At 35.5% G+C, this 26,554-nt stretch overlaps 1 protein-coding gene and 1 pseudogene across 9 annotated transcripts in view; one reads left to right on the plus strand and one right to left on the minus strand.

Annotated features, from left to right (window-relative positions):
* The window catches only part of IFT25 (intraflagellar transport 25), a 65,918-nt gene that overhangs the window by 3,911 nt on the left and 35,453 nt on the right, over window positions 1-26,554 (plus strand). For 4 of the 9 annotated variants that reach the window (XM_073896716.1, XM_073896719.1, XM_073896714.1 and 1 more), the window contains exons 2-5: window positions 4,367-4,479; window positions 17,942-18,048; window positions 19,655-19,723; window positions 22,975-23,018. In XM_073896716.1, coding sequence (XP_073752817.1) covers window positions 4,382-4,479; window positions 17,942-18,048; window positions 19,655-19,723; window positions 22,975-23,018 — 318 coding nt within the window. In that variant the 5' untranslated portion in view covers window positions 4,367-4,381. Of the gene's footprint in view, window positions 1-3,483; window positions 3,555-4,366; window positions 4,480-17,941; window positions 18,049-19,654; window positions 19,724-20,166; window positions 20,494-22,974; window positions 23,019-24,792; window positions 25,004-26,554 lie in introns of those variants that run through there. The other 5 variants (XM_073896717.1, XM_073896715.1, XR_012379474.1 and 2 more) reach the window with 4 other exon arrangements.
* LOC141373453 (small ribosomal subunit protein eS1-like) lies at window positions 12,259-13,869 on the minus strand (annotated as a pseudogene).

The raw sequence follows: 26,554 nt of genomic DNA on the forward strand, positions 1-26,554 counted from the left end.
TAATTGGTACTAACTCTATCAAACAGCAAAAAGAAATGTCTACACATTTCTTGGCATAACCTTTGTGAACCAATGTTACTGCTGCTTTCTATTTTACTACTATCTTGTTTATGTTTTCAGGGCTATCATTTTATATATTTTATATATATCATTTTACATATATTTTGTATTTAATGAAATTTAATAATTTTAGAATTTTGTTGAGAATTAACATCGAGGTTCATCAATCTGTATTTCTAGGAATTTACCATGTTTCTTCAAACTAAGTACTAACAATGTTCATCTAACACTAGTTCTCGAGTATCAATAGTATTAAATGCAAGAAAAAAGCCAAGAGAAGAGGCACAAATAGAAAATGTTAGAATACATGCCTTTTTTCTTGACCAGTCTTACCATGGCTTTTAACACTATCATGCTAGATGTTAAAATTACAATAAAAATGAACTTTATGCCAATAAATATAAAAATTAAGAAGAAATAGGTAATATTTCTACAAAATATAAATTTCAAAATTGACCTAAGATGGTGTAGAAAACCTGAAAAGAACAGTTGAATTTGAAATAGTAAAAAAAAATCTATCTACAAAGATTTTACCAGGTTTACAGGATCAAATAACCTCTCTCTTTTACAAATTGCTCCAACAACTAGACAAGGGGGAAGCTCTGTAACTTATTTATGTTGGGAGTACAATCTTGATTATAAAACCAGATACTCAGTCCATTGTGCATCCAACTCTTGATTTCTGCTCAGGTCATGATCTCAAGGTTGTGAGATCAAACCCCCCCCCCCCCCCCCCGTTGGCCCCGCACTCAGCTCAGAGCTGCTTGTCTCTTTCCCTCTGCCCCCCCTACCCCATATAGCTGAAAATTTTCCAATTTTTTGTAGAGTGTGTTCACTGAAAACAAATACTTTCAGCTTTTGTTTGCCTGAAAATGCCTATATTTTGCTTTCACTTGCAAAGGATATTTTTGCTGGATGTAGAATTCTGTATTTTGTCTGTTAGCACTTTAAAGATGTCATTCCACTGACTTTTGGCTTCCATTGTTTCTGATGAGAAGACAATTTTTATTCTTGTTCTCCTAAACATAATGTGTTTTTTGCTTTGACTACTTTTAATTTATCTTTTCTTTAATTTTCAGTGATTGACTAAGATGTGTCTAAGTGGGGTTTTCTTTGTAGTGTTTATCCAAGTTAGGGTTCAAGAGCTTCTTGGATCTTGGGTTTATGTCTTTCATAGACTTTGGAAAATTTTCAGCTGTATCTGTTCAGATTTTTCTTCTAAGCTACTCCTTTTCTCTTCTCCTTATGTATTACATGTATTACATATATTTCTGAATAGTTTGGTAGTGTTTCACAGGTATCTGATGCTCTGTTCTGCTACTTTCATTTTTTCTCTATGTTTCATTTTGGATCATTTCTGTTGACCTATGTTTAAGTTTACTGGCCCATTCTTATGTTGAGTCCAGTCTGATGCTAAGCCCATGTAATGAATGCTTTATTTGAGATACTATACTTTTCAGTTCTGGAATTTTCATTTTGTTCTTTTTTAGAGTTTCCATTTCTCTGCTAAAATTCCCTTTCTATTCACCCATTTTGTCCATCTTTTCACTAAATTATCTAACAGATTCATAGTAGCTATCTTTGCTAATTCCAATACTTGGATCATCTATACATCTGCTGAAGTGACTTTGTACATTGGATGTTGTGTTTAAAAGAATAATAGACACTGAAGTAGAAAATGACTTTTCCCAGAGAGAACTCACCATTTTCTTTGCCCCACAGCCAGGATAAGGGGCAGATCACTTCAGTCCACCTAGGAATTGGACTGACTGGTAGTTTTATTTAAATAGTTTCAGTTTACCTCTGATTTCAAATATTTGGGAGTGAGATCAGTTCCCTCCATCAGGGGTTTGGGATCTAAGTACCCAAGATCAAAGAAATCTTTCTTTGCTTTTCAGTTCATACACCCAGTTTCCTGTGAAGCTCCACTTAGGGGATGGTTTCTTTGATCTTATTAGGGTTTGAGATGGGTTGGGGCTGGGTTATAATTTTACTTCACTTTACTTAGTTGCACTTTAACTCTGTGACACAGCAATATGGCTAAGTCTCAAAAACGTAATGGGTGATAGAAACCAGATACAAATGAGTACAAGCTATATGATTCTATGTATATAAATTTCAGGCAAAATTAATCTGTTAGAAATAAGGACCATGCTTATGTTGGGGAGGAGGGAGGGAAGTGATTGGGAGGGGGCATGCAGAGAACTTCTCAAGTGCTGGTAATATTCTATTTCTTTACCTTGGGTGGTGATTACCTGGGTGTGTTAACTTTGTGAAGATTTATCGCTCTATATAATTCTGATTTGTGTTCTTTTCTTTATGTATGTTATAGTTCAGTAATAAAAAAAAGTGCGTGGGGGTGGGGAAATGCACAAGAAAACAAAGTTAAAAAGAAAAATCAAGCTACAGAGTAGTAGAAGATACATGCAACACATATAACAAAGGATTTGTATCCAGAATGTTTTATTTTAAAAATTCCTACAAACCAAAAAGAAAAAGACAAAAAAATTTTAAAAAGCACCCCAATAGCAAAATGAGCAAAGGATGAGGAAAAGCAAATAACAGAAAAAGAGGCCTGAATGGCTCATAATCATATGAAACAGTATTCAACCTCACTAATAATCATGGAAATACAAATTATAACCTGTTGAGATACCATTTCACACCAATGAGATGGGCTAAAGCCAAAATATCTAATAATACCAAGTTGGTGAGAGTATGAGGAAGCAGAAACTCTCAAACACTGCAGATGGTAGTGTAAATTGTTAAAATTTCAAGATCAAATTGATCAATTACTGACTTGAAGATATGCTGATTCTAAGTTTCTGCAGTTTTACTTCTGTAAAAAAAGATACTCTTATCATAAAGACTTCCCTCCCACAAATGATAAGGATACATACACAAAGGTATACATTTCAAATTTGTTTATAATAGCAAAAAATTGGAAACACCTAAATATTTATCATTAGAGAAATGGAGAAATACCTGACAGCAGTTAAAGTGAATAAAGTAGGTTTACATGTATCAACATGATAAAAACTTGAAAACATAATATTGAATGAAAAAAGCAAGTAGTATAAGGATATATATAGCGAGAAATCATCTAAGTTTTAAAAGGACAGTACATATCGTTTATGGATATGTATATGATAAAAGTATAAAATATAGTAAAGAGATATTCATAAACTTCAGAATAGCTATTACCTCTGGACAAGGAAGGAAATGGGCAAAAATGTTAACATTTATTAAATCCAGGCAGTGGGTACATAGTTGTTTAGTATATGTGATACTCTCTGTGCTTTGTTTATTATTTATTTGAAATAGTTTCATTTTTTTAAAAAGTTAGCCGGAGGCCAGGGTATGAGGCATATTGGAAGCCTTCCTCCTTTTTCCAAACACTCTTTGTCTTTTAATTCTTTATAGATACAGCTTCCACAGTCACTTTGCATCTGTATATTGGTTTGTGTCCTGTCACCACCAGATCAAGGAGGAGGGTGGGTGAGATCTGATAGAATCTTCTCTCGCCTTCTCTGTCTAATCCACCAAGGTCCTTATCTTTTCAGAATATTTTTATTAAACTTGAAATATTACCATACAGTAGAAATGTCTTTAAATCCATGACCCAAATGACTGGTATAGATTTAAAAATAAGCAAAGTTTGTCTTCTCTCTTATTTTACATTCTGCTTCAAAAAATAATGATGGTAAGGTATTTTTTAGCATGTGAATAATATTATTTGCTACTTCAGTTGATAAATGTATGGATTAACAGTCACGTGGGGCACCTGGGTGGCTCAGTTGGTTGAGCATCTGACTCTTGATTTCACAGTCATGGGTTCAAGCCCCGAGTTGGGCTCTGTGCTGGGCATGGAGCCTACTTTAAAAAAGAAAAAATAAAACCAATCACGAAAACATCTTTATATGCTCCAGATTTTTTTTAAATTTCAGAAATATAACAATATAAATAATTTTATTAAATTTACCCATTAATTCGTGTTACCTTAGCCTGTTAACTGTTTCTCTATCATTATTGAGGACTTTTAATTTTAGAATCAGAAAAATGATGTCAGAGTAGTTAGTGTCTTGTTTTGTGGAGTAGAATAGTGGAAATAATCATTATCTTACAGATTATTCCTGGGGGAGGTTAGAAGTTTACTTACATAAATAAACATGTTAGAGTCCCTCCCACTTGTTGAATAGCTTGGTTGTTAAGCTGTGTGCTAGGCAACAGGCTTTCTCTCTCCCTTTTCTCGGATAAAGTTCAGAGAACCAAGAATTTGCTTTTGTTATTATTGTTTTATTTGCAGGTTAAACACTTTAAGATGAGAAAAATTGATCTGTGTTCGAGTTCTGAGGGGACCGAAGTGATTTTAGCTACATCAAGTGATGAAAAACATCCACCTGAAAATATTATTGATGGGTAAGAGTTACTATTTTTTCTTCCTTAAAGTCTTGATATTAGGTCAGTGAACCCCTTCAGTACTGGGACTATGCTTTACAACAACTAGAACTTTTAAACATAGTTTAATAAATGTTTGGTGAAGTATATTACTTGACAATATCCACCTTTGGTACCATTCCTGAAACAAATTCAGTTGTGCATATTTAGGTTTTTGATCCTTTTCTTTATAATTTTTAAACTGACCTTTTATACAGTTTTTTAAGAAGCGGTTTAACAAGGCAAAACTTTAAACAACAACTGTCTCATTTTAGGAAAGAGTACATTGTAGTATCTGGTTGTGATTTTATTCCAAGTTTATTTTAGTAAATAGGAAGAAAAACATTATAATTTCTCATTATTGCCTATTTCCTTAGCGGTCTAAGCAACATCTTTGCTGAACTGAAGGCTTGACTTCCTGCTCTCTACCTGCATTGTTTGGTTCTCAGTTTCTTGATTTCCTTCCAGTTTCCTCTCTTTACTGTGTTAGAGCTTATTCAAAGTAGAGATAAATATCATTCTTGGATTTTTAAATTCCAAGGAAAAATAGTTAATGGAAAAACTCCTTTTTTGATAGTTGTGACTATTTTATTACTCTCTTGATTTCTCTTTCTTGGTATCTGTACAATGACCAAAGTTTGATTCACAGAATCATATAATTTTAGAGCTGATTCAGACTTAGGAATTTATCTTATCTAAACCTTTCATTTTAGAGTTATGGTAAGAGAATTCTAAAGAGGTCAAGTACTAGTTTTAACTGCTGAAAGCAGAGCCAGTTATAACACAGATCTTGTGGTATTTTTGTGTTCTATAGTGAATTCCATGTATCTGGATAAAATTCTAGCAACTAACCTCTTCCTTTAAGCCTAATTGTTATCTCTTCTCTGACATCTGTCCCTTTGGCCTCATGTAGGATTAGTTTACCTTTTCATCAGACTCTAAAAGAATTTAGTATATGCATCTATTACCTTTTTATCCCTTTATTGTATAATTATTTATTATTTGTATCCTCTCTTAACTATGAATTCCTAGAAGTTAGAGACTATGACTTACTCATCTTTGACTCCTGAATGTCTTAAAATAGTTGTTGAGTAGCTTGTTGAATTAGATCATCAAATATCAGTCAAATTCAATTAATACTGGAAAGTAGCTGAGTATACACACACACAAACATACATATATATATGTATATATGCATGTATTATTTTATATTCACATAGGGCTTTATCATTTCATAGATGTTATGTCATTTGACCCTCACCATAAGCTTGGGAAATAAGAGGCAAAATGTATTAAAAATGTGTTTTCAACCTTATTTTAAAGATGAGGAAAGGATTATCGGAGGTAAAGATGACTCGTTCAAAATTACACAGATAACCAAGTGGTGGAATCAAGATTAACCCCATGTCTTCTAACTCCCAGTTTGGGGTTCTTTGTATTATACTATGATAACTCAAACTTTAGGGTTTTTTTGTTTGTTTGTTTGTTTGTTTTAAAGATTTTATTTATTTATTTGACAGAGATAGACACAGCGAGAGAGGGAACACAAGCAGGGGGAGTGAGAGAGGGAGAAGCAGGCCTCCTGCTGAGCAGGGAGTCCGATGCGGGGCTCGATCCCAGGACCCTGGGATCATGACCTGAGCCGAAGGCAGACGCCCAATGACTGAGCCACCCAGGCGCCCCCAAACTTTAGGTTTGAATCCAAAACTTAACATCTGTTTTTTCACCTGTGCCTCTTAATCCTTCTTAGTTTGTTACTTCCTGAAATTCAGGTAATAGCTATTTATCCCACTCTGTCTCAGAGTAGAGAGATTAATGTGGGAACTGCTGTGATGATACACAGGTATAATGAGATTTACCTTAAGTTGTTTTCAGAAATAGAGATCTTTCTGGGACACCTGGGTGGCTCAGTCGGTTAAGTATCTGACTTCTGGCTCAGGTCATGATCTCAGGGTCCTGGAATCGAGTCCCGCTTTGGGCTCCAGGCTCAGCAGGCAGTTTGCTTGTCCCTCTGTCCCTCCCCCACTATCTGTCTCCCCAGATAAATAAATTTTATTTATTTGTCTCTCCCTGTCTTTCTCCCAAATAAATAAATAAAATCTTTTTTAAAATTTTTAAAAAAAGAAACAGAGATCTTTCCAAAGATCAGTCCATATTAATGAATGATTAAGGACATAACATTTATATTGGACAAAACCCTTAGTACAGAAAATTCTATAGAATAAAAATAGTTACTGACCTGATAACAGAACACATCAGAGACTTTTAATGTATATGTATTTCCAACAAGTACAATTAGACTTTATATAGTAGTATTAAAAATTAATCTCTGCTCCTAAGTTGGTTTGTCTAAATGGAAGTAACTGTAGAATTATTTGGAGAAAACAATGCCATAAGATTGCCCCCATTAGATAGGTCTCCCAACTCTCAATTTCCTCAGAAATAAGAGTTAAAGAAAGTGATTATATTTCTGCTTGCCTTTGACTCTACTTTCGCCCTCAGGTATTTAATATGTCAATGAAAAGGAGAAAGGAAGTTCTACACTAGAATAAAAAATGAGTTAAGAGAAAAAGTAGAAGAGAGAGAATTAGTCCTTTCAGCATAATGTAGAATACTAGATTTACAGTTAAAATTCCTGGTTAAGTGAACTATATATATTACCTTGGACTAAAAGCATATGTGTTACTCTTTGAGCCTCACTTTTCTGATCTGAAAAATGGGGATAACACCACCTTCCCTGACTACCTCAGAGTTGTGAAAAAAATCACATGAGATAATAGATGTTAAACGGTTGTTAGCTGTAAAGCCTTATTTAAAAGAAAACTACTAGGACAGCTGGGTAGTGCAGTGGGTTAAGCATCAGATGCTTGATTTTGGCTCAGGTTGCGATCTCAGGGTCATGAAATCAAGCCCCGCACTGGGTTCCATGCTCAGTGCAGAGTCTGCTTGAAACTCTCCCTCTCCCTTTGCCCCTTCCCCCACCCCCACCCTCTCACATGCGTGCTCTCTCTCTAAAATAAATAAATAAATCTTTAAAAGAAAACTACCATTTTTAAATTTTTTTATTTTTTTATTTTTAAAGATTTTACTTATTTATTTGACAGAGACAGACACAGCAAGAGAGGGAACACAAGCAGGGGGAGTGGGAGAGGGGGAAGCAGGCTTCCTGCTGAGCAGGGAGCCGAACACGGGGCTCGATCCCAGGACCCTGGGATCATGACCTGAGCCAAAGGCAGACGCTTAATGACTTAGCCACCGAGACGCCCTGAAAACTACCATTTTTATGACTTCATTATACCTAACTATGAGAATTCAGTTATATGTCGTTTAAAAATTTATTTATTTATTTATTTATTTATTAAACTCCAGTATAATTAACATACAGTGTTATATTAGTTTCAGGTGTAAAATATAATAATTCATCAGTTCTGTACATTACTCAGTGCTCATCACAAGTATACTCTTAATCCCCTTCACCTATTTCATCCATCTCCCCACCCACCTCCCCTCTGGCAACTACCAGTTTGTTCCCTATATATGAGTCTGGTTTTTTTTTTCATATTTGTTTAGTTTCTTAAATTCCACATATGAGTGAAATCATGTGGTATTTGTCTTTCTTTGACTGACTTATTTCACTTAGTGTTATACTCTTTATCTCCACCCATGTGTTGCAAATGACAAGATTTCATTCTTTTTTATGGCTGAGTATTATTCCACTGTATGTATACCACATCTTCTTTATCCATTCATCTATGGATGGACACTTCGGTTGCTTCCATATCTTGGCTATTGTAAATAATGCTGCAGTAAACATGGGGGTGCATATATCTTTTCAAATTTGTGTTTTCATTTTCTTTGGATAAATACCCAGTGATGGAATTACTGGATCATATTGTGATTCTATTTTTAGTCTTTTGAGCAACCTCCATACTGTTTTCCACAGTAGCTGCACCAGTTTGCATTCCCACCAACAGTGTATGAGTGTTCCTTTTTCTCCACATCCTTGCCAACACCTCTTGTTTCTTGTGTTGTTGATTTTAGCCATCCTAACAGGTGTGAGGTGATATCTCATTGTGGTTTTGACTTGCATTTCCCTGATGATTACTGATGTTGAGCATCTTTTCATGTGTCTGTTAGGTCATCTGTATGTCTTCTTTGGAGAAATGTCTGCTCGTCTTCTGCCCATTTTTAATTGGATTATTTGGGGGTTTTTGCTGTTGAGTTGTATAAGTTCTTTCTATATTTTGGATATTAACCTCTTATTGCATATATCATTTGCAGATATCTTCTCCCACTCGGTAGGTTGTCTTTTTATTTTGTTGATGGTTTCCTTCACTGTGTAAAAGCTTTTTATTTTGGTGTAGTCCCAATAGTTTAATTTTGCTTTTGTTTCCCTTGTCGGAGGGGACATATCTAGAAAAATGTTTCTATGACAGATGTTAAGACATTACTGCCTATGTTTTCTTCTAGGAATTTTATGGTTTCAGGTCTCACATTCAGGTCTTTAACCCATTTTGAGTTTATTTTTAGGTATGGTGTAATCAAGTGGTCCAGTTTCATTCTTTTGCATTTAGCTGACCAGTTTTCCCAACACCATTTGTTGAAGAGACTCTCTTTTTCCCATTGCATATTCTTGCCTTTTTTTGTCATAGATTAATTGACTGTATACTCATATATGTCACTTTTTAAAGATTTTATTTATTTATTTTGAGAGAGAAAGAGAGTGTGTGACCAAGGGGAGGAGCAGAGGCAGAGGGAGAGAGAAAATCTTAAGCTGACGCCATGCTGAGCACAGAACCCAACATGGGGCTTGATCTCACCACCCTGAGATCATCACCTGAGCCCAAATCAAGAGTCAGACGCTTAACCAACTGAGCCACCCAAGCCACCCCTGCCCCATGTCATTTTTAAAACCAGTACATCTCTATATACTATTTGATGTTGTTATATTGGTCATGTTCATTAAAATCACCTGAGAAACAGAGGGCAGTTAAAAGTCATTTAAATAAATAAAACTTAAAACCATATAAATATAAATAAAAAATAAATTGTGAAATAGTAAGCATAGTATAAAAAATCCAGAATTGTGCATTGGACCTGTATTGTTTTGTTTTGTTTTTGGTAACAGCCTTATTGACAGATAATTCACATAGTGTGCAGTTTACCCATTTAAAATGTACAGTTTATTGGCTTCCAGCATATTTAGTTATGCAGTCATCTCCACAATCAATTTTAGGGCATTTCATTACCCCCAACAAAACCTTGCAACCCATTGCAGTCACCTTATATTTCCCCTGTCACCACCAACCCTAGGTGCTCACTAATCTACTTTATATCTCTATAGATTTGCCTGTTCAGAGATTTCACATAAATGGAATCATATATATGGTCTTTTGTGACTACCTTCTTTCATTTACATGTTTTCAGGGTTCACCCATGTTATAACACATCTCCGTGCTTCATTCCTTTTTATTGACAAATAATATTCCATTTCATGGCTATAGCACATTTTATTTATCCATTCATTAGCTGGTGGATATTAGGTTATTTCTACTTTTTGGCTGGATGTTCTCCAATCTTATTAAAAAATGCCAAATTATAAATTCAAGAAATTCAGGAAACCTCAAGCAAGATACATACAAAGAGACTATACTGTAATCTGCTGAAAAATAAAAAAAATTTAAACAGCTGCAGAAAAAATACATTAACTACAGGGGAACAGTAGTACCAGTGACAGCTGACTTTGCATCACAAACGGAATACAGGTGACAATGGAATAATATCTTAAATGCTGAAAAAGAAACAAAAAAACCCTGTCAACTCAGAATTCTGTATTTAGCTAATATATTCTTCATAAATGAGGATGAAATAGAGACATTTTATTCACCACAAGTAGACCTGTATCACAGGAAATGTTAAAGGAAGTTCTGCATGTTGAAGTGTTAATAATACTAGATGGAGATTTAAACCTACAGCAAGAAATTAAGTGCATTGGAAATGATAAATGTAAAAAAACTATTCTTTTTCTTTTAATTTTTTAAAAATTCAACTGACCATTTAATGGGGAAAAACACATTGTACTGTGGGATTTATTATGTATATATGTAATAAATGTTATATGTATAAATGTAAAATATATGAAAATAATGGCACAAAAACGGAGTTCAATGTAAATTTACTATCATGAGGTTCTTATGACCTTGAGAATAACCACACACACACACACACACACACACACACACACAGAAAATTAAATGGAATTTTAGCTTTTTTTATTCAGTCAAAAGTAGATAGAAAAGGAGAAATAGAACAAGAAAAAAATAGGGACAAATAGAAAATGAATAGCAAGATGGTAGACTTAAACCCAGCCATATCCATAATTATATTAAATGCCAATGCGATAAACACTTCAACTAAATAATAGAAATTGACAGAAATTGTCAGACTGGGTAAAAATACAACACACAGGTATATACTCTGCAAGAGATGTACTTTAATTATAAAATCACAAATAGGTTGAAAATAAAAGGATGAAAAAGATGTATCCTATAAACAGTAAACATAAGAAAGTGGCTATATGGCTATATCCCTACCAGACAGAGTAGAATGTAAGATGAGGAGAATTCCAGAGATAAAGGGAACATTTTATAATGTTTGAGCATTCTTTCATCAGGAAGAGATAGTCTTCAGAATACATAAAGCAAAAACTGACAGATGAAAGAGAGAAATAAACAAATCCACAATCATAGGTGGAGATTTTAACACCTTTCAGTAATGATAAAGTAGCCAGACAAAGAACCTAAAGATACAGGTAGTAAAGACATTATAAAGATAGGATGATCTGTACAACAGTGTCAGTCACCTTGACTGAATTGACATTTATACAACACTATAATCAACAATGACACTTGGGGCGCCTGGGTGGCTCAGATGGTTAAGCGTCTGCCTTCAGCTCAGGTCATGATCCCAGAGTCCTGGGATCGGGTCCCGCATCGGGCTCCCTGCTCCTTGGGAGCCTGCTTCTCCCTCTGCCTCTCTCTCTCTCTCTCTGTCTTTCGTGAATAAATAAATAAAATCTTTAAAAACAAACAAACAAACAATGACACTTGGAAGAAGTATACATTAAACATTCACTGAAATGTGCTGGACCATAAAGTCAATAAATTTCAAAAGATTGATACCTTAGGGAATATGTATTCAAAAAATTGGTACATGTGAGATGATGGATGTGTAAACTAACTTTATTATGGTCATGATTTCACGTAAACAAATCATGTTGTATACCTTAAACTTACACAACATTATATGTTGATTAAATTAAATTTAAATTAAAGCTGGAGAAAAAAGAATTTGTTCTCTGACCACTATGTAATTAAATTACAAGTAAATTTTGGGCACCTGGGTGGCTCAGTTGGTTAAGCGACTGCCTTCGGCTCAGGTCATGATCCTGGAGTCCCGGGATCGAGTCCCGCATCGGGCTCCCTGCTCAGCAGGGAGTCTGCTTTCTCCCTCTGACCCTCTTCCCTCTCATGCTCTCTATCTCTCATTCTCTCTCTCTCAAAAAATAAATAAAATCTTTAAAAATAAATAAATTACAAGTAAATTTTTAAAAGATATCTGGAAAAACGTCCCTGAAACTTAGAAGTTAAACATGGCACTTTTTTTTTTTAAGATTTCCTTTTATTAATCCTCTATAATACTCCTAGATCACACAGCTTAAAATGGATCACTACTCTTTTGCAGCTATTTAGTAACACAGAGCAATGGATAAAATCCATACAACAGTTCAGAAAAGTTCACATCACTATCAGTTCAGAATATCTGATTCACCAAGCCTACATTATTTAAAAAGAACCATCAGAAATTAAACATCACAAGTAAGATTTTTTATTTGTCACCATTAAATGTCTGAATTTTAAACAGATTCTTGGACTGGTGGTTCATCTCCATCAGCTTGTTCAACTTTAGCACCAGTCTCATCCCCAGTAGCTTTTCCAGAATTACTACCTTCACCATGAAGCTCCAAGAGCTTTCCCAATTCAAACTTGGGCTTCTTCAGCATTTTTACTTTTCTAACGAAGACATCATGGAGTGGATAAATAGACTGACAGGCTTTTTCTATATCTTTTCCAATGCTGTCTGAAATCAATTTGTTGACCACTTCCTTCAAGTCATTTGTCTGCACCTCTTGGGTCATGATTTCCATCATCTTTTTCCAAGTTTGACGGACGTGTTGTTGCTGAGCATAAGAGGTCTTCCAAATCTGATTATTGCGTTTTTTAGTAAAACCAGCACAAAACAGGGGCACCTGGGTGGCTTAGTTGTTAAGCGTCTGCCTCTGGCTCAGGTCATGATCCCAGGGTCCTGGGATGGAGTCCCACATCGGGCTCCCTGCTCCGGAGGAGGCCTGCTTCTCCCTCTCCCACTCCCCCTGCTTATGTTCCCTCTCTCGCTGTGTCTCTCTCTGTCAAATAAATAAAATCTTTTAAAAAAAAGCAAAACAGATGAAGCAAATAACCATCAGTAGTCTTGACATCAACATGAGCTTTAATCATGGTCTGCCATTTTTTGACCATGGAGCACATTTTGTCACAGGTAAGATCCATGCCATGGAAATTAGTCAGGCTTTTTGCCCTGAACATCCTTAGTAATTAGCTTGAATTTGCTCAATGCAGCTTCATCATTCTGCAGGTCAGCAAGGCTCACTTCAAAATCACGACCCTTGAGGCCATCAGATGCGATTTTGGTTCCTTGAGTTCTTGTGACTAATGTTTTTCCAGTGTGTTTTATATTGAACATAGCTGGTGCTTTCACATCATACCAGTCTTTCTTAGAAAATGTATCAACTGCTTTCTTCTTGGCTCCCTTATTGCTACCTTTCGTAAAGCGCTTGTTCTTACCAACTGCCAGGCACTGCTCAGGGAGCCAAAAGGGCTAAACATGGCACTTCTGAATAACCCATCAGTCAAAGAAGAAATCACAAGGTATATTAGAAAATATTTCTAACCAAATGATGATGAAAACACAATATATCCACATTTGTGGATGCAGCTAAAGTGATGCTTACAGGGAAATTTATTATAGCATAAATATTTTATCTTAAAAAGAATTTTTAAAAACCAGTAATTAAATTTCCACAGTAGGAAGCTAGATAAAGAAGAGCAAATTATACCCAAAGAAAGTAGAAGAAAATAAATAACAAAGGTAAGAGCAGAAATCAATAAAATAGAAAATAGACAATTAGAAAAAATTAGCAAAGCCAAAATTGATTATCTGAAAGGTTTATTAAAAGTTATAAATCTCTAGGAAGATTGACAAAGAAAGAATAGAGAAAATATAAATCACCAGTACCAGCAATGAAAGAAGCGACATCACTACAGTTTCTAAAAGATTAATAAATCACTATCAAGGACAAATTTAGGATATCAAATAATTATGTTTTATACCTGAAACTAATATGTTATATGTCAATTATACCTCAATTTTAGAATGTTTTTAATTAAAGAACAAATTTAGGCTAATAAATTTGACAATTTAAGTGGACTGATCCCTTAAAAAACCTATAAAAATCACAAAAGATGAAATAGAAAATTTGAATAGTCTTGTATCTCTTGTATAAATTAAATTCTATCAAATATTCAGAGGAAAACATAAATCTTTCAAAAACAGGGCAGGAAACATTTCTCAAATTGTTTTTTATGAGAACAGCATGGCCCTGATACCAAAATCTGACAAAGACATTACAAGGAAAGGAAAAGAAAGGAAAGAAAAAAAGCATGGAAACAAGAAAGGAAAATTAAAGACCAATATCCCTTATGAACATAGACACAAAAATCCTTATAAATTGAATCCAGCAAATGGAATTAATCCTGGGAATGCGAGGTTGGCATATTTACCACATTATCACATGAATACAAGGTTGAGTGTAATTCACCACATTGCCAGAACAAGGGAGAAAAATCATATGATCATCCCAATAGATGAAGAAAAAGCATTTGACAAAATTCAACATTCATTCATGATAACAATTCTTAGCAAACAAAGAAGAGAAGGGAACTTCCTCAATCTGAGAAAGGCATCTACTAAACATGTTCAGCTTGGTGGTGAAATAATAAATGCTTTCCCCTCTGAGATTGGAAAGGGAGCAAGAATGTTTGCTCTCACTGTTCCTATTCAGCATTGTTTTGGAGGTTTTCACCCATGCAATAAGGCCAAAAAAAGACATAAAAGACATAAGGATTAGAAATAGTAAAATTGGGGTGCCTGGGTGGCTCAGTAGGTTATGCTGCCTTCAGCTCAGGTCATGACCCCAGGGTCCTGGGATCAAGCCCCACATCAGGCTCCCTGGTCAGTGGGGAGCCTGCTTCTCCCTCTGCCTGCCACCCCCCTGCTTGTACGCTCTCTCTCTTTCTCTGTCAAATAAATAAATTTTTTAAAAAAGGAGTAAAATTGTCTTTGTTCACAGATTGTCTTAATGTTTCATAAGAATCTATATTAACAAGGAATCTATTTTAAAAAGCCTACTATAGCTAATAAGTAAATTTAGCAAGGCCAATATGCAAAAATCAGTTGTATTACTATATAATAGCAGGAAACAGTTGGAAATTAAAGTTTAAAAAAATTCCATTTCCAATAGCAGTCAAAACATAAAAGAGTTAAGAATAAATTTAACAAGATATGCAAAACCTTTACAGTGAAAACCACAAAATGTTGCTGAGGAAAATTAAATAACGAAGTTGATGAAAAGATACACTACATTCATGGTTGGAAAACTCAGTATTATTAAGGTGGCAATTTCTCCCAAAAATAACCTGTTGATTCAGTACAGTGTCGATCAAAATCTCAATTGACTTTTTTTTTTAGATTTTACTATTTATTTATTTGTCAGAGAGAGAGAGAGAGCAAGAGTGTGAACACAAGCAGGGGGAGCAGCAGGCAGAGGGAGAAGCAGGCTTCCCGCTGAGCAAGGAGCCCGATGTGGGACTCAAGTCCCAGGACCCAGGATCATGACCTGAGTCAAAAACAGACAATGAATTGACTGAGCCACCCAGGCGTTCCTCAGTTGACTTACAGAAAACACAAGTTGATTCTGAAATGTATATGGAAATGCAAAGGCCTAGTCTGGTCAAAGTAATTTGAAAAAGAAGAAAGTTTGAGCATTTACGTTATCTGATTTCAAGACTTAAAAATAACTTATAGTAATCAAAATAGTGTGGTATTTTTGTAAAGATAGATATATATATACCAATGGAACAGAATAGAAAACCCAGAAATAAATCCACATATACGAAGTCAATTAATTTTCAACAGAAGGCTAAGGATATAGAAACAGATCAATGCAATAAGATGAAGGGGACAGATCTACCTATATATAGGCCATTAATTGTAGGCAAAGACACCAAGGCAGTTCAATAAGAAAAGGAAAGTCTTTTAATAAATGGTGCTGGAATGCCTGAATAAACACTGATAAAAATGAACCTCTACCCCTACCTCATACCAAGCCCAAAAAGGTTAATTCAGGATGGATCATAGATCTCCACTTGGAGCTAAAATTACTAAGCTTTAAGAAGAAAACATCAGAAAGTACCTTTGTAACAGTGAGGCAGGCAAAGATTTCTTTGACATAAAAATCACTAAACATACAAGAAACAAGTAATAAAACTGGACTTCACCAAAAATAAAACTTCTACTCATTGAAAGACACAAGTAAGAAGATGGAAAGACAGACTACAGATTGGGAGAAAATATTCACAATACATATATCTCACAAAGGACTCCTACAAAAATATATAGTAAAGTACAGTTGACCCTTGAATAACATGGGTTTGAACTGCATGGGATTTTTTTCAATAAATATATGTACAGAGGTATAAATATATTTTCTCTTCCTTCAGATTTACTTAACATTTTCTTTACTCTAGCTTACTTTATTGTAAGAATACAGTATGTAACGCATATATAAAATATGTATAAATTGTGTTGTCAGTAAAGCTTTTGGTCTCTATATGTATATATATGAGAAAAGTGCTTAGCATCGTTTGTTATCAGGGAAATGCAAATTAAAACCATTGTCGAACACCATTTTATATGCACTAGAATAGCTAAAATTAAAAGAGCTGACAAAGGCAAGTGCTGAAAAGGGTATGGAGCAACTAGAACTCTCTTACTTTGCTGGTAGGAATGTAAAATAGTACAATCACTTTGGAAATCTGGCAGCTTCTTGTAAAATTATACATACCTCTGCCCTATGACCCAGCAATTCTACTCCTAATAATTGCCCAAGAGGAATGAAAATATGTCCCAAAAACACTTGTACAAGAATGTTTATAACAACGTATTCATAATACTAAAAAGCTGGAAGCAATCCAAATATCCAACAAAATAATTAAAAGAATGAATAACCAAATTGTGGCATAGTCTATGGTCACAAAAATCAGAGCAATAGTTGCCTAGGGGAGGTAAGAATTGTCTGGAAGGAAAGAGAAGGAAAGTTTCTGGAGCAATAGAAATGTTACATTATCTTAATTGGGGGTATTGGTTGCCCTACCATAATGGTTACATAAGTATATACATTTGTCAAAACTCATTGAATTGTATACTTAAAATAAATTTCACTGTAGGTAAAATTTTACATCCAAAAAAGAAAGAAGGAGCTTATATAGTTAAAATAGAAATGGTTATTTCTGTGGACAGTACTATATATATTATGTATATATTTGATTACATATATGACATAAAATTGAATGCATTTTTTTTTCAACACACATCTACTGTGCATCTACTATGGGTCAGCCATTGCAATAGTTGCTGGGGTATAAAGATAATTAAGAGAAAGTGGTTGGACTCAGAGAACTCAGCATCTAGCAGGAGCCATAAAAGCACAGGAGATAAGTACCAATGCAAAAATGGATGCTGAGTGCAAAGGAGGGCTGAGGTGATTCTGACTTGTTGGGGTTGAGAGATGGGACCAAAGAGCGAATAAACTCGTAAGGGAAGAGAGGCTTTTGGGTCAAGAGAACCTCATGAACTAAGTAAAGCACAGAAACGTGCCTGTATGACATGTTTGTAGAATCTTAATTGGCCCAATGTGACTACAGTAACAGGAGAGGATACCGTGATGGGAGACAGCGTACTTTAATAATGGGACCAGATCATACAGGGTCGTAAAATGCCATACTACACGGGCAGATTTATAGGCACTAAGGGGCCACTGAAGGCTTTTAGACAAGAATGACATCAATTCTGTTTCTATGTTTTTAAAAAATGTATCCGCTAGTAGTAAAGAATTATTAAAGTTGGGGAGAGATTAGAGGCAGAAGGAAGAGATAGAAAGGGATTTCAAGAATCCAGGGTCATTTATTTAAAATACTTATCCACTAGAATTTTGTGATTAAGTATTTTTATTTGGCTCTTCTTTTTTCTTTTTCTTTAAAATTAACCATAGGAATCCAGAAACATTTTGGACCACAACAGGAATGTTTCCCCAAGAGTTCATTATTTGTTTTCACAAACATGTAAGGATTGAAAGGCTTGTAATCCAAAGTTACTTTGGTAAGCAAATAATACATTAATATTCATCATCTTTTAATTTTCCCATAGGTAGAGGGCACATATATAAACTTTGGCAAAACACTAACTTTTCTTTGCAGCATGGAATCCAGTTTTATGGCTGGGGTGGGAAAGTGGGGAGTATGGGTTAACTGCCTTGAGCACAGTTAGCTTCTCTAAAATTGCAAATTTGAAACGCTTCCAAAGCGCATAATAATTTCCATGCAATTTACTATGTGAAAATCTTTGGCAAAAAACCCTATTATGAACATAAGAATCCAGCTTGCCAGAACACTAGGTTCTTCAACATCTTTATTCCAGATTCATTTGGCTTGGGGTTCTCTGTCAAATTCTTTCTGAAAATCTGATAACTTTGATTATTTGCATTGGATAATTTTTATTCTTCTATTAATAATGGCATTTTCTGAGGGATTTAGGAGGGGACTCTCCCTTTGGAACATCATTCTAATCCTGTCTTGTGTTTATTTAAGGATAAAGTATTTCAGATAAAATCATGGCAGGAAAGAATACCTCCCAGATGAAAAGGCTTTATTGATGAGATTACTTACAAAATTATGGTCTGGGTAAGGGAACAAACCAGGGATGGTGAGAATGCCCTGAAACTGGCCACAGCAATAAGCCATTACCACCCCTGGGATAAGGGATGGAAATTGTGTTACCAGAGCCCAGTGGGAGCTGGAGTCTGTGGCTAAGGGCCTGCCCGGCAGCAGCTGTAATCATGAAGGGACCCAACCACTGTCAAAGACAGGGCACGGAAGCAGGAAGGGAGTGGGGAAAAAACAATGTGATCTCATTTCGCCACTGCCCTCCAGTTTCCTCCCAGTGCCACCCATTGGCCAAATCTGAGCAGAAGCCAGTGGTGCCATCCACAGGGGTCCTCCCCCCAGGGCACAGAACAGAGAAGAATGGTTCTGCGATAGCAGGATCTGGGTTAGGGGTAATGGAGAGAAAACAATACAGAAGGAAGATGCCTGCATTCTGGTTAAGTCTCTACTGTCATGAATTGTAGAGGTTCTGGAGTCAGACCCACCTAAAGTTTGAATTCCACTTCTGGCCCTTACTAGCTCTGTATCACTGAACACTTTGCCTGGCTTCTCTAAGGTGCTGATTTCTCTAAGCCTGTTTCCTCATCAGTAAAGTGGATTAGTAATACTTTTTCTTATAAGATTATAGTCAAGAGTGAATGAGTAAATATGCCTGACTCACAGTAGTTTCTTCATAAAGGTTTATGACCAAGATCAAGATCACTAACAGTATTATTATTATTATTATTATTATTATTATTACCATTACTATTACCAGTACACAAAAAACTGGATGACACCAAATTCAAAAAGACTCTTTGTATTATGTGCTTTGCCAACATTTATAAGATTACAGTGACACAAGACTGCATTTTACCATAGGGCCCTACAGAAAAACAGTATGTGAATGATTTTCAGAACATGTATTTCTGATCCCAGTACTTTGTACAGTCCCACCAGTGCTTGACACTTTCAGACAGAGAAAAAAAAGGAATATAGGGACAGCAACATAAAATCAGGTAGGTAATTAACACTTTATTTATTTTGTTTACTTACAATGTCAGTGAGGACCTTGAGGATTGAAAAGAGCACATCTAAAGAGCCAATTGATTTTGAGCCGTGGATTGAAAGAGGTATGTGCTTTTTCACCAGCACTGTTCTGGGCATGAGAGAGTAGAGAATTGTCCCTGATTCTGTATTTCCAATTCGGCTGCATTTTGGTGAAAAAAGATGACTCCTGTGACTCTATTTAGAGCCTAGAAAAACCTAGGTTTCAGTACAAGACTGTTTTTTCACTTACTGGTTATGTAATGTTAGCATGTTAAGACTTAATTTTTCTGAGTTTCAGTATCCTTATCTGAAAAATGGGGACAGTAACCTACCATTTAAGGTTTTTGTGAACGTAGTATCTACCATACTATATATGGTAGACAATAAATATTAGTTTCTTGACTTTCCTTCTTTCCTAATGGTACTATTTAAAGGTCAGCAGCAGAATTGCCTCTAGTTAAACACAACATGTTTTCATGTGTCTGTTTCCTTTCCTTCCCAAAATACCCTGAAAATAATAATAAAGGAATAAAAGGAGGCATAAACCTACAAGGACAAAAACTAAAAACAAACAGAAAACAGGAGACCGAAGAGGCTGTGAGGGGTTCATCTATATTATGGAAGAGAGGACACAGATGGAAGAGAAGTAATTAATGTAGCTGAATGGAGTAGGTTATAACCTAAGTGCCCTCCAAGGAGAATATCAATGTAAAGCAAGCCAGTTTGCCCAACAAAACCCCAGGAAGGTCTAGAATTTGAAGGCAGAAGGTACCATGGAAAGTGCGAGTGAGACACGGACCAGAAAACAAGGGTGATTAGTTGAACATCTATATACAGAGTGTCTGACCCTAGGGTAAGTTCTCCTGTCCCACAAAGCTATATGACTCCTCCTTCCTCCCACAAACCACCTGCAAGGGATAACAAGGGACACTGAATGTTGAGGTCAGAACTCAGGGAGACCAGACATAGTAGAGAAAGTGAGACGTGGAGCTGAAAACAGGATTTAAGTGGAAGCCTGCTTATTGAATGGTGAGAACTCCTCTGTGCTCTACTGTTTATGACAGCAATCAAGAATACAGCCCCAGCCAGGAGACTAAATATTTTTGGAGAAACCAAATGGCTCCAGAAAAAAGATCTATGGACACTGACGAAGGCTAGCTCATTCTTGGTAGCTCTATAGAAGTCCTAGTCAGTGAGCCTGGCTCATGCACACAGTTTTAAAATGATTTATTTATAAGTAACAAAAGAGAGCCAAAGATCACCAGACATTTGATGAATGCCTCAAACCCTGAATATAATCAAGCCTTTAGCTCTAATTCCAGTATATAGGAAACAGAAGATAGAGGAATAAACGTAATGAAACCATGAAGAGGCAAGATGACAAAATGTGGGACATTCTACAGGAAAACTGACCTGGTCTCTTCAATAAGTCAGTGACATGGGGAAAAATGTGTGTTGGGGAAAGAAAGCAGTTCAAGATTAAAGGAGACTTAATTCTGATTTGAATAAACCAACTATAAAAAGACATTTTGGGGACATTTGGGAATTTAAATGTGGACTGGGTATTATGTGATATTAAAGCATTTTTTAATATTGGTATGATAGTATTATGATTATGTAAGAAAATATCCTTATTATTGAGAGATGGATAATCAAATATTTGGAGGTGAAATGTCATGTTGTCTTATATTTTCTTTAAAATACTTTAGCAAGGGGCACCTGGGTGGGTCAGTCGGTTAAACGTCTGCCTTCGGCTCAGGTCATGATCCCAGAGTCCTGGGGTCAAACCCTGTGTCAGGCTCCCTACTTAGCAGGGAGTTTGCTTCTCCCTCCCTCTGCTCCTCCCCCCACTGCTCGTGCTCTCTCTCACTTGCACTCTCTCTCTCTCAAATAAAAACTTTTAAAAAATAAAATACTTTAGCAAAAAAGATTCCATAAATCAAGTATAGTGAAATGTTAGTAATGATAAAATCAAGATGATGGGTATATACAGAAATTATATTGTGTCTTCTTTGATGTGAAATTTTCCAATTTTTCATAACTGAAAAACTAAGCAATGAAAGAAGAGGTTATTATTAACTCCTGGTAGAGGAGGAGTTGTATAGGAAAGAAAATGGGATCATAATTCGATACTTATTTCAGGAGTAAATAACATTTACATAGGCAATAATGTAACTGTCAAGTATTGATTGCAAAATTGAGAGGATGGCAAGAGGGAAAAGTTGGAGGAGGAGAAAGAGGATATTGATCTAAGAAACCTAGTTTCCTCCTACCGTAATATAAAGTCGGTAAAACATTGGGCGCCTGGGAGGCTCAGTTGGCTAAGCGACTGCCTTCAGCTCGGGTCATGATCCTGGAGTCCCGGGATCGAGTCCCACGTCGGGCTCCCTGCTCAGCAGGGAGTCTGCTTCTCCCTCTGACCCTCCCCCATCTCATGCTCTCTCTCTCTCTTTCAAATAAATAAATAAATAAATCTTTTAAAAAATAAATAAAGTCAGTAAAACATTGATAAATCGAGAAAAGGGATATAAACATGTTACAATTCTAGGGGAAAAAAAGCGGAAGGAGTTGAAAGTATTTGCCTCTCAGGAGCAGGACTGAAGGTGAAAGAAAGGATCAAGCAGCAGATTACTATTCATTACCTCAGAGAGAGGTTAGGAAACAGAAAGTCATGCACCATCTTACTTCCCAGAGACTACCTTTTTTGTAGTATGTGCCTTTAAAAATTATGTGCACCAGCTATTCTGATACAAATAAAATTAATTTCTAAATAATGTCAATATTTATCATTATATCAATCAAATATTTCATGTTTCTAAAAGAATGTTTGATATGATTAACTCGTGACCAACTAAGTTAATCTGTTTTAAAATTATATGAATAAAGGCTTTCTAAAGTTGGATAACAAAAAAGATCAATTCACAGGCAGCATAATTCAACATCACAGTAAAAAGTCAGCGTGAGAAACAGAGCTGTAGTCATTACCCATGAGAGTGGTAATAAGACGGCTCCTTTCAGGCCTGTAATAACTGTTAGTGGCTTGATCCTTGAGAGGGATTTCCACATTTTATCAATTCCTTATTTTATATTCTTTTACTCTGATTTACATTTCCTTTTGTATATACTCGCTAGAGATGTTTTAGAGCTCACAGTTTATCTTTCATGCCTTTTACATCAAATATTCCTATTTTGATACTGAATTTTAACCCCCAAACCCTGGTAAGTCTAATCTAACTGTAGTTTACCAGACATCATGTTTTGCTGAGCATAAATTTCAGTAGCTATCCTCATGTATTTTGAACCCTAACTCATTTCTGTTAAATTTGTGTTTTAGATCTAGTCCACAAGGAGGGGCAGCTTCAAAATGAAGAAATTATGGTAAGTCAATATACTTTGTAGAGATAAACATTATCTTTAGTCAGCACAATGTATTTACATTTTAAATCTATCTCCTTAGTCATAAAGTTAATATCCTTGTGATATGTTACAGGTTCTATACCTAATCAACCAAGAGAGAAGGTTATTCTCAATAATACTATAATCTAATAAAGCATGCCTAAAGGCATTTATCTGTCATAGAATAACAGCAAGGATAAAACAATTTACTTACTTGTTTTTATTTTGTTCATTTATTTTGAACATATACTTGCTTTGCTTTCATTCGATTCTGTAGGCCTTTTAGAATAGGAATCAAAAAAGGTTGAGATGCCAGAATCGGATGTTAATTTAAGCATGAAAGGACAAGGGAGATTCACATAAGGGGAACTGGAGCATAGGATCAGCAACAAATAAGCCAAAGAGAGATGAGGTGGAAAGAGAACCAGCATTTTTCGACAACATTCCATTGGGCTTTGCTTGTCAAGTGGAATGAATGGCCGTTGATGAGGAAGCTGCTGCCTCATCAGGAGTTTCTCTGTTCCTGCTAGTTTATCAGGCCCTGGTTTTAGACAAACACAAAAAAATGAAACAACTGAATGTGTGGGCTTTTTTTTTTTTTTAAGGTGGGAGTGTTTGTTTCATTAAGGTTTTTCTAAATGAGGCTTAAAGAGGAACCTTGTCCATTAAGTTTCCTTCTTCACAACTTACTGGGCACTGCTATGAAATCCGTGCTTCAAAAGATTCTGTAGGAAGTTTTTGAATGCTATTAATTATCTTCTCCACCACCCAAATATGCCCAACGACTGGAGAGGCCAGTGGGGGCCAGAAAAATGATTAATTAGACTGAATTTTATCTGCCTGTTTTTCTCCATCTTTACTAATGGGTTATGATTAGTAAGCCTCTGCTAAGTATTTTGTTTCAGGACTCACTGTGAATCAAGGAGCATTCCAACATTATAGAACATATGGAAAATAGTGAGGGAGAGTGGGCAGCTGGAAGTCACCCATGATTTTATTACCCTGCCACAAGACCTTTTATTACACTTATTTTCTTCTAGTTGTCAATGTGCATCACATAGTTTAATAGTAAAAATGAAGAATTTTGTATCTTTTTAAACAATATTATATTACAAGTTCATAATTACAATTTTAAAATGAAATGTATGAAGATAGGCAAATGTTCACTAATTTCACTTTTCCTCCCTCTGTCATTATAAGTAATACTATAGGGGACATCTTATGCATGTTCTCACTACCATGATCTTCACATTTTAAATTACTCTCTAAGATTAAATTTCAAGGAATGGAATTACTGGGTCCATCAGTGTAGACATATTTATACCTGCTTATGTATATTGCCAAATTGCTTTCCAGAGAAATTATATAAATGTAAAAGTATAATAATGTTTCAGGGTAGTATAGTCAGAGGAATCATCAAACAAAGGAAGTCTCCTAACATGAAAAATACTTTAGAAAGACACTTGTCAAAAATTAATCAGAAATGAAAAGTTGCAAAGACACTTGTAAAAAATTAATCAGAAATGAAAAGTTGCAATTTTTAGTTCCACCTGCTATTTTTCATCAAACCAATGCTGATCCTTGCCTGATGATACTTCAAAGCAGCGGTACTGTTATATGCAGCTGAATATTATATCTTATATATTATTGTATATTTAGGATATCATTTTTGCATCAAACCCTTTCTTCTGCTAACTGCTGTTTAACAAATTAACTAGAATTGCTAAAAGCTTCTATATTGATTTTTCCTTTGCAGACCCAAGATGGCCACGCCACTCATTTGAGATTCATTATTATATCAGCCTTTGATCATTTTGCATCTGTGCATAGTGTTTCTGCAGAGGGACTAGCAGTCTCAAATCTTTCTTAGTAATTATAACAAAATGCTCTTGCATGGTTTTTTAACAATATATTTATTTAAACATGAAGTTGTCATTGATATGCCTTATTAAAGGGATTTGTATTAATCTGTTTCAGTTTTTAATTTCTCTTCAACATTTTGTGCAAAGGAATTTGGTTCATTAGTCAGGAGTGATGGCCGCCATGTAGACTATAAGAAAGCTCTCACTTCAATGTACAACTTAATAAAGGAAATGACCATATATGAAAACTTAACTGATAATACATTGTGTCCTCACAGCATCTCACAAGGTGCCCTTCAGATCTCAGTGCGTTAATTTTTTTAGGTTCAGTGCATTCATTTTTTAATTTGTTGATTGATGAAAAGGGCTAAGTGAGCAATATAGACAGTAAATGTATGAGTTCAGAAAAGAAAAAGGACTTATGGGAAGGTTTCATGGAGGCCATGGAACTTGAGCTGGGCCTTGTCCAAAAAATTTTATTTTTTTCTTTTAATTTAATTTTTGCCTTGATTTGAAAATCTCAGAGAAGAATTAGGATAAAAACATAATCTGACTTCCCACAGAGAACCATTATTAATATTAATTGATTTTTTTTCTATATGTTGGGGAGGTAGGGAACAGGATAGGACAGACTGAAGGAAAATACAACTTTTCTGAATATACTTTATATAGCTTGACTTTTGAAAACATAAATAACTAATATAGCCAAAAATTAAAACAAAAAAAGTCCAGAATATTGAAAACAAACAGAAATGCACGAACCTAACTTTATCACAAGTTGACAAACACCCAGGAAACAGTGGCATTAGAACATAGTATTTTGTCTGTGTGGTTCATATTAGTTTCTTGGGGCTGCCATAATAATGTACTATAAACTTGGTGCCTTAAAACAATAGAAATTTGTTGTCTCACGGTTTTAGAGGCTAGAAGTCAGAAATCGAGGTATTAACAGGGTTTGTTCCTACTGGAGGTTCTGAGGGACAGTCTGTCCCATGGCTTTCTCTTAGCTTCTGGAGTGGCTGGCCGTCCTTGGCATTCCTTGGCTTGTGGCACTGTAGCTCGTGTCTGCCTCTGCCTTCATATGGCATTCTCTCTGTGTGTCTTCACATCATCTTCCCTCTGTGCATATCTGTTTCTGTGTATCTCCTCCTCTTCTTATTATCAGTCATATTGAATTAGGGTGCACCCTACTCCAGTATGGCTTCATCATACCTAATTACATCTGTAACAATCATATTTTCAAGTAAGGTCCCATTCACAGGTACCAAAGATTAAGACTTCAACATGTCTTTTTGGAGACATAGTTCAACCCATAACATAATCTTAGTGAAGTATGTTTGTGATAGTTAATTTTATCTGTTACATAGCCTGGGCCACAATGCCCAGATGTTTGTTCAAACATTCTGAATGTTTATGTGTGGGGTATTTTTGGGAGGAGATTAGCATTTAAATTGGTAGACTTTGAGTAAAGCAGATGGCCTTCCATCCCATCAGTTGAAGGCCTTCATAGGACAAAGATTGGCCTTTCCTGGACAAGAAGGAATTCTGCCGGTAGACAGCGCTCAGACTTATACAACAATCTCTCCAGCCTGTCAGCCAACCCTACAGATTTTGAACTCGCCAGACTTTGTAATCATACGAGCCAATTTCTTAAAA

The sequence above is a fragment of the Callorhinus ursinus genome, unplaced genomic scaffold (genome assembly GCF_003265705.2).
Source record: "Callorhinus ursinus isolate GAN/ISIS: 27379988/994484 unplaced genomic scaffold, GSC_fseal_2.0 scaffold9, whole genome shotgun sequence".
NCBI classification, from domain to species: Eukaryota; Metazoa; Chordata; class Mammalia; order Carnivora; family Otariidae; genus Callorhinus; species Callorhinus ursinus.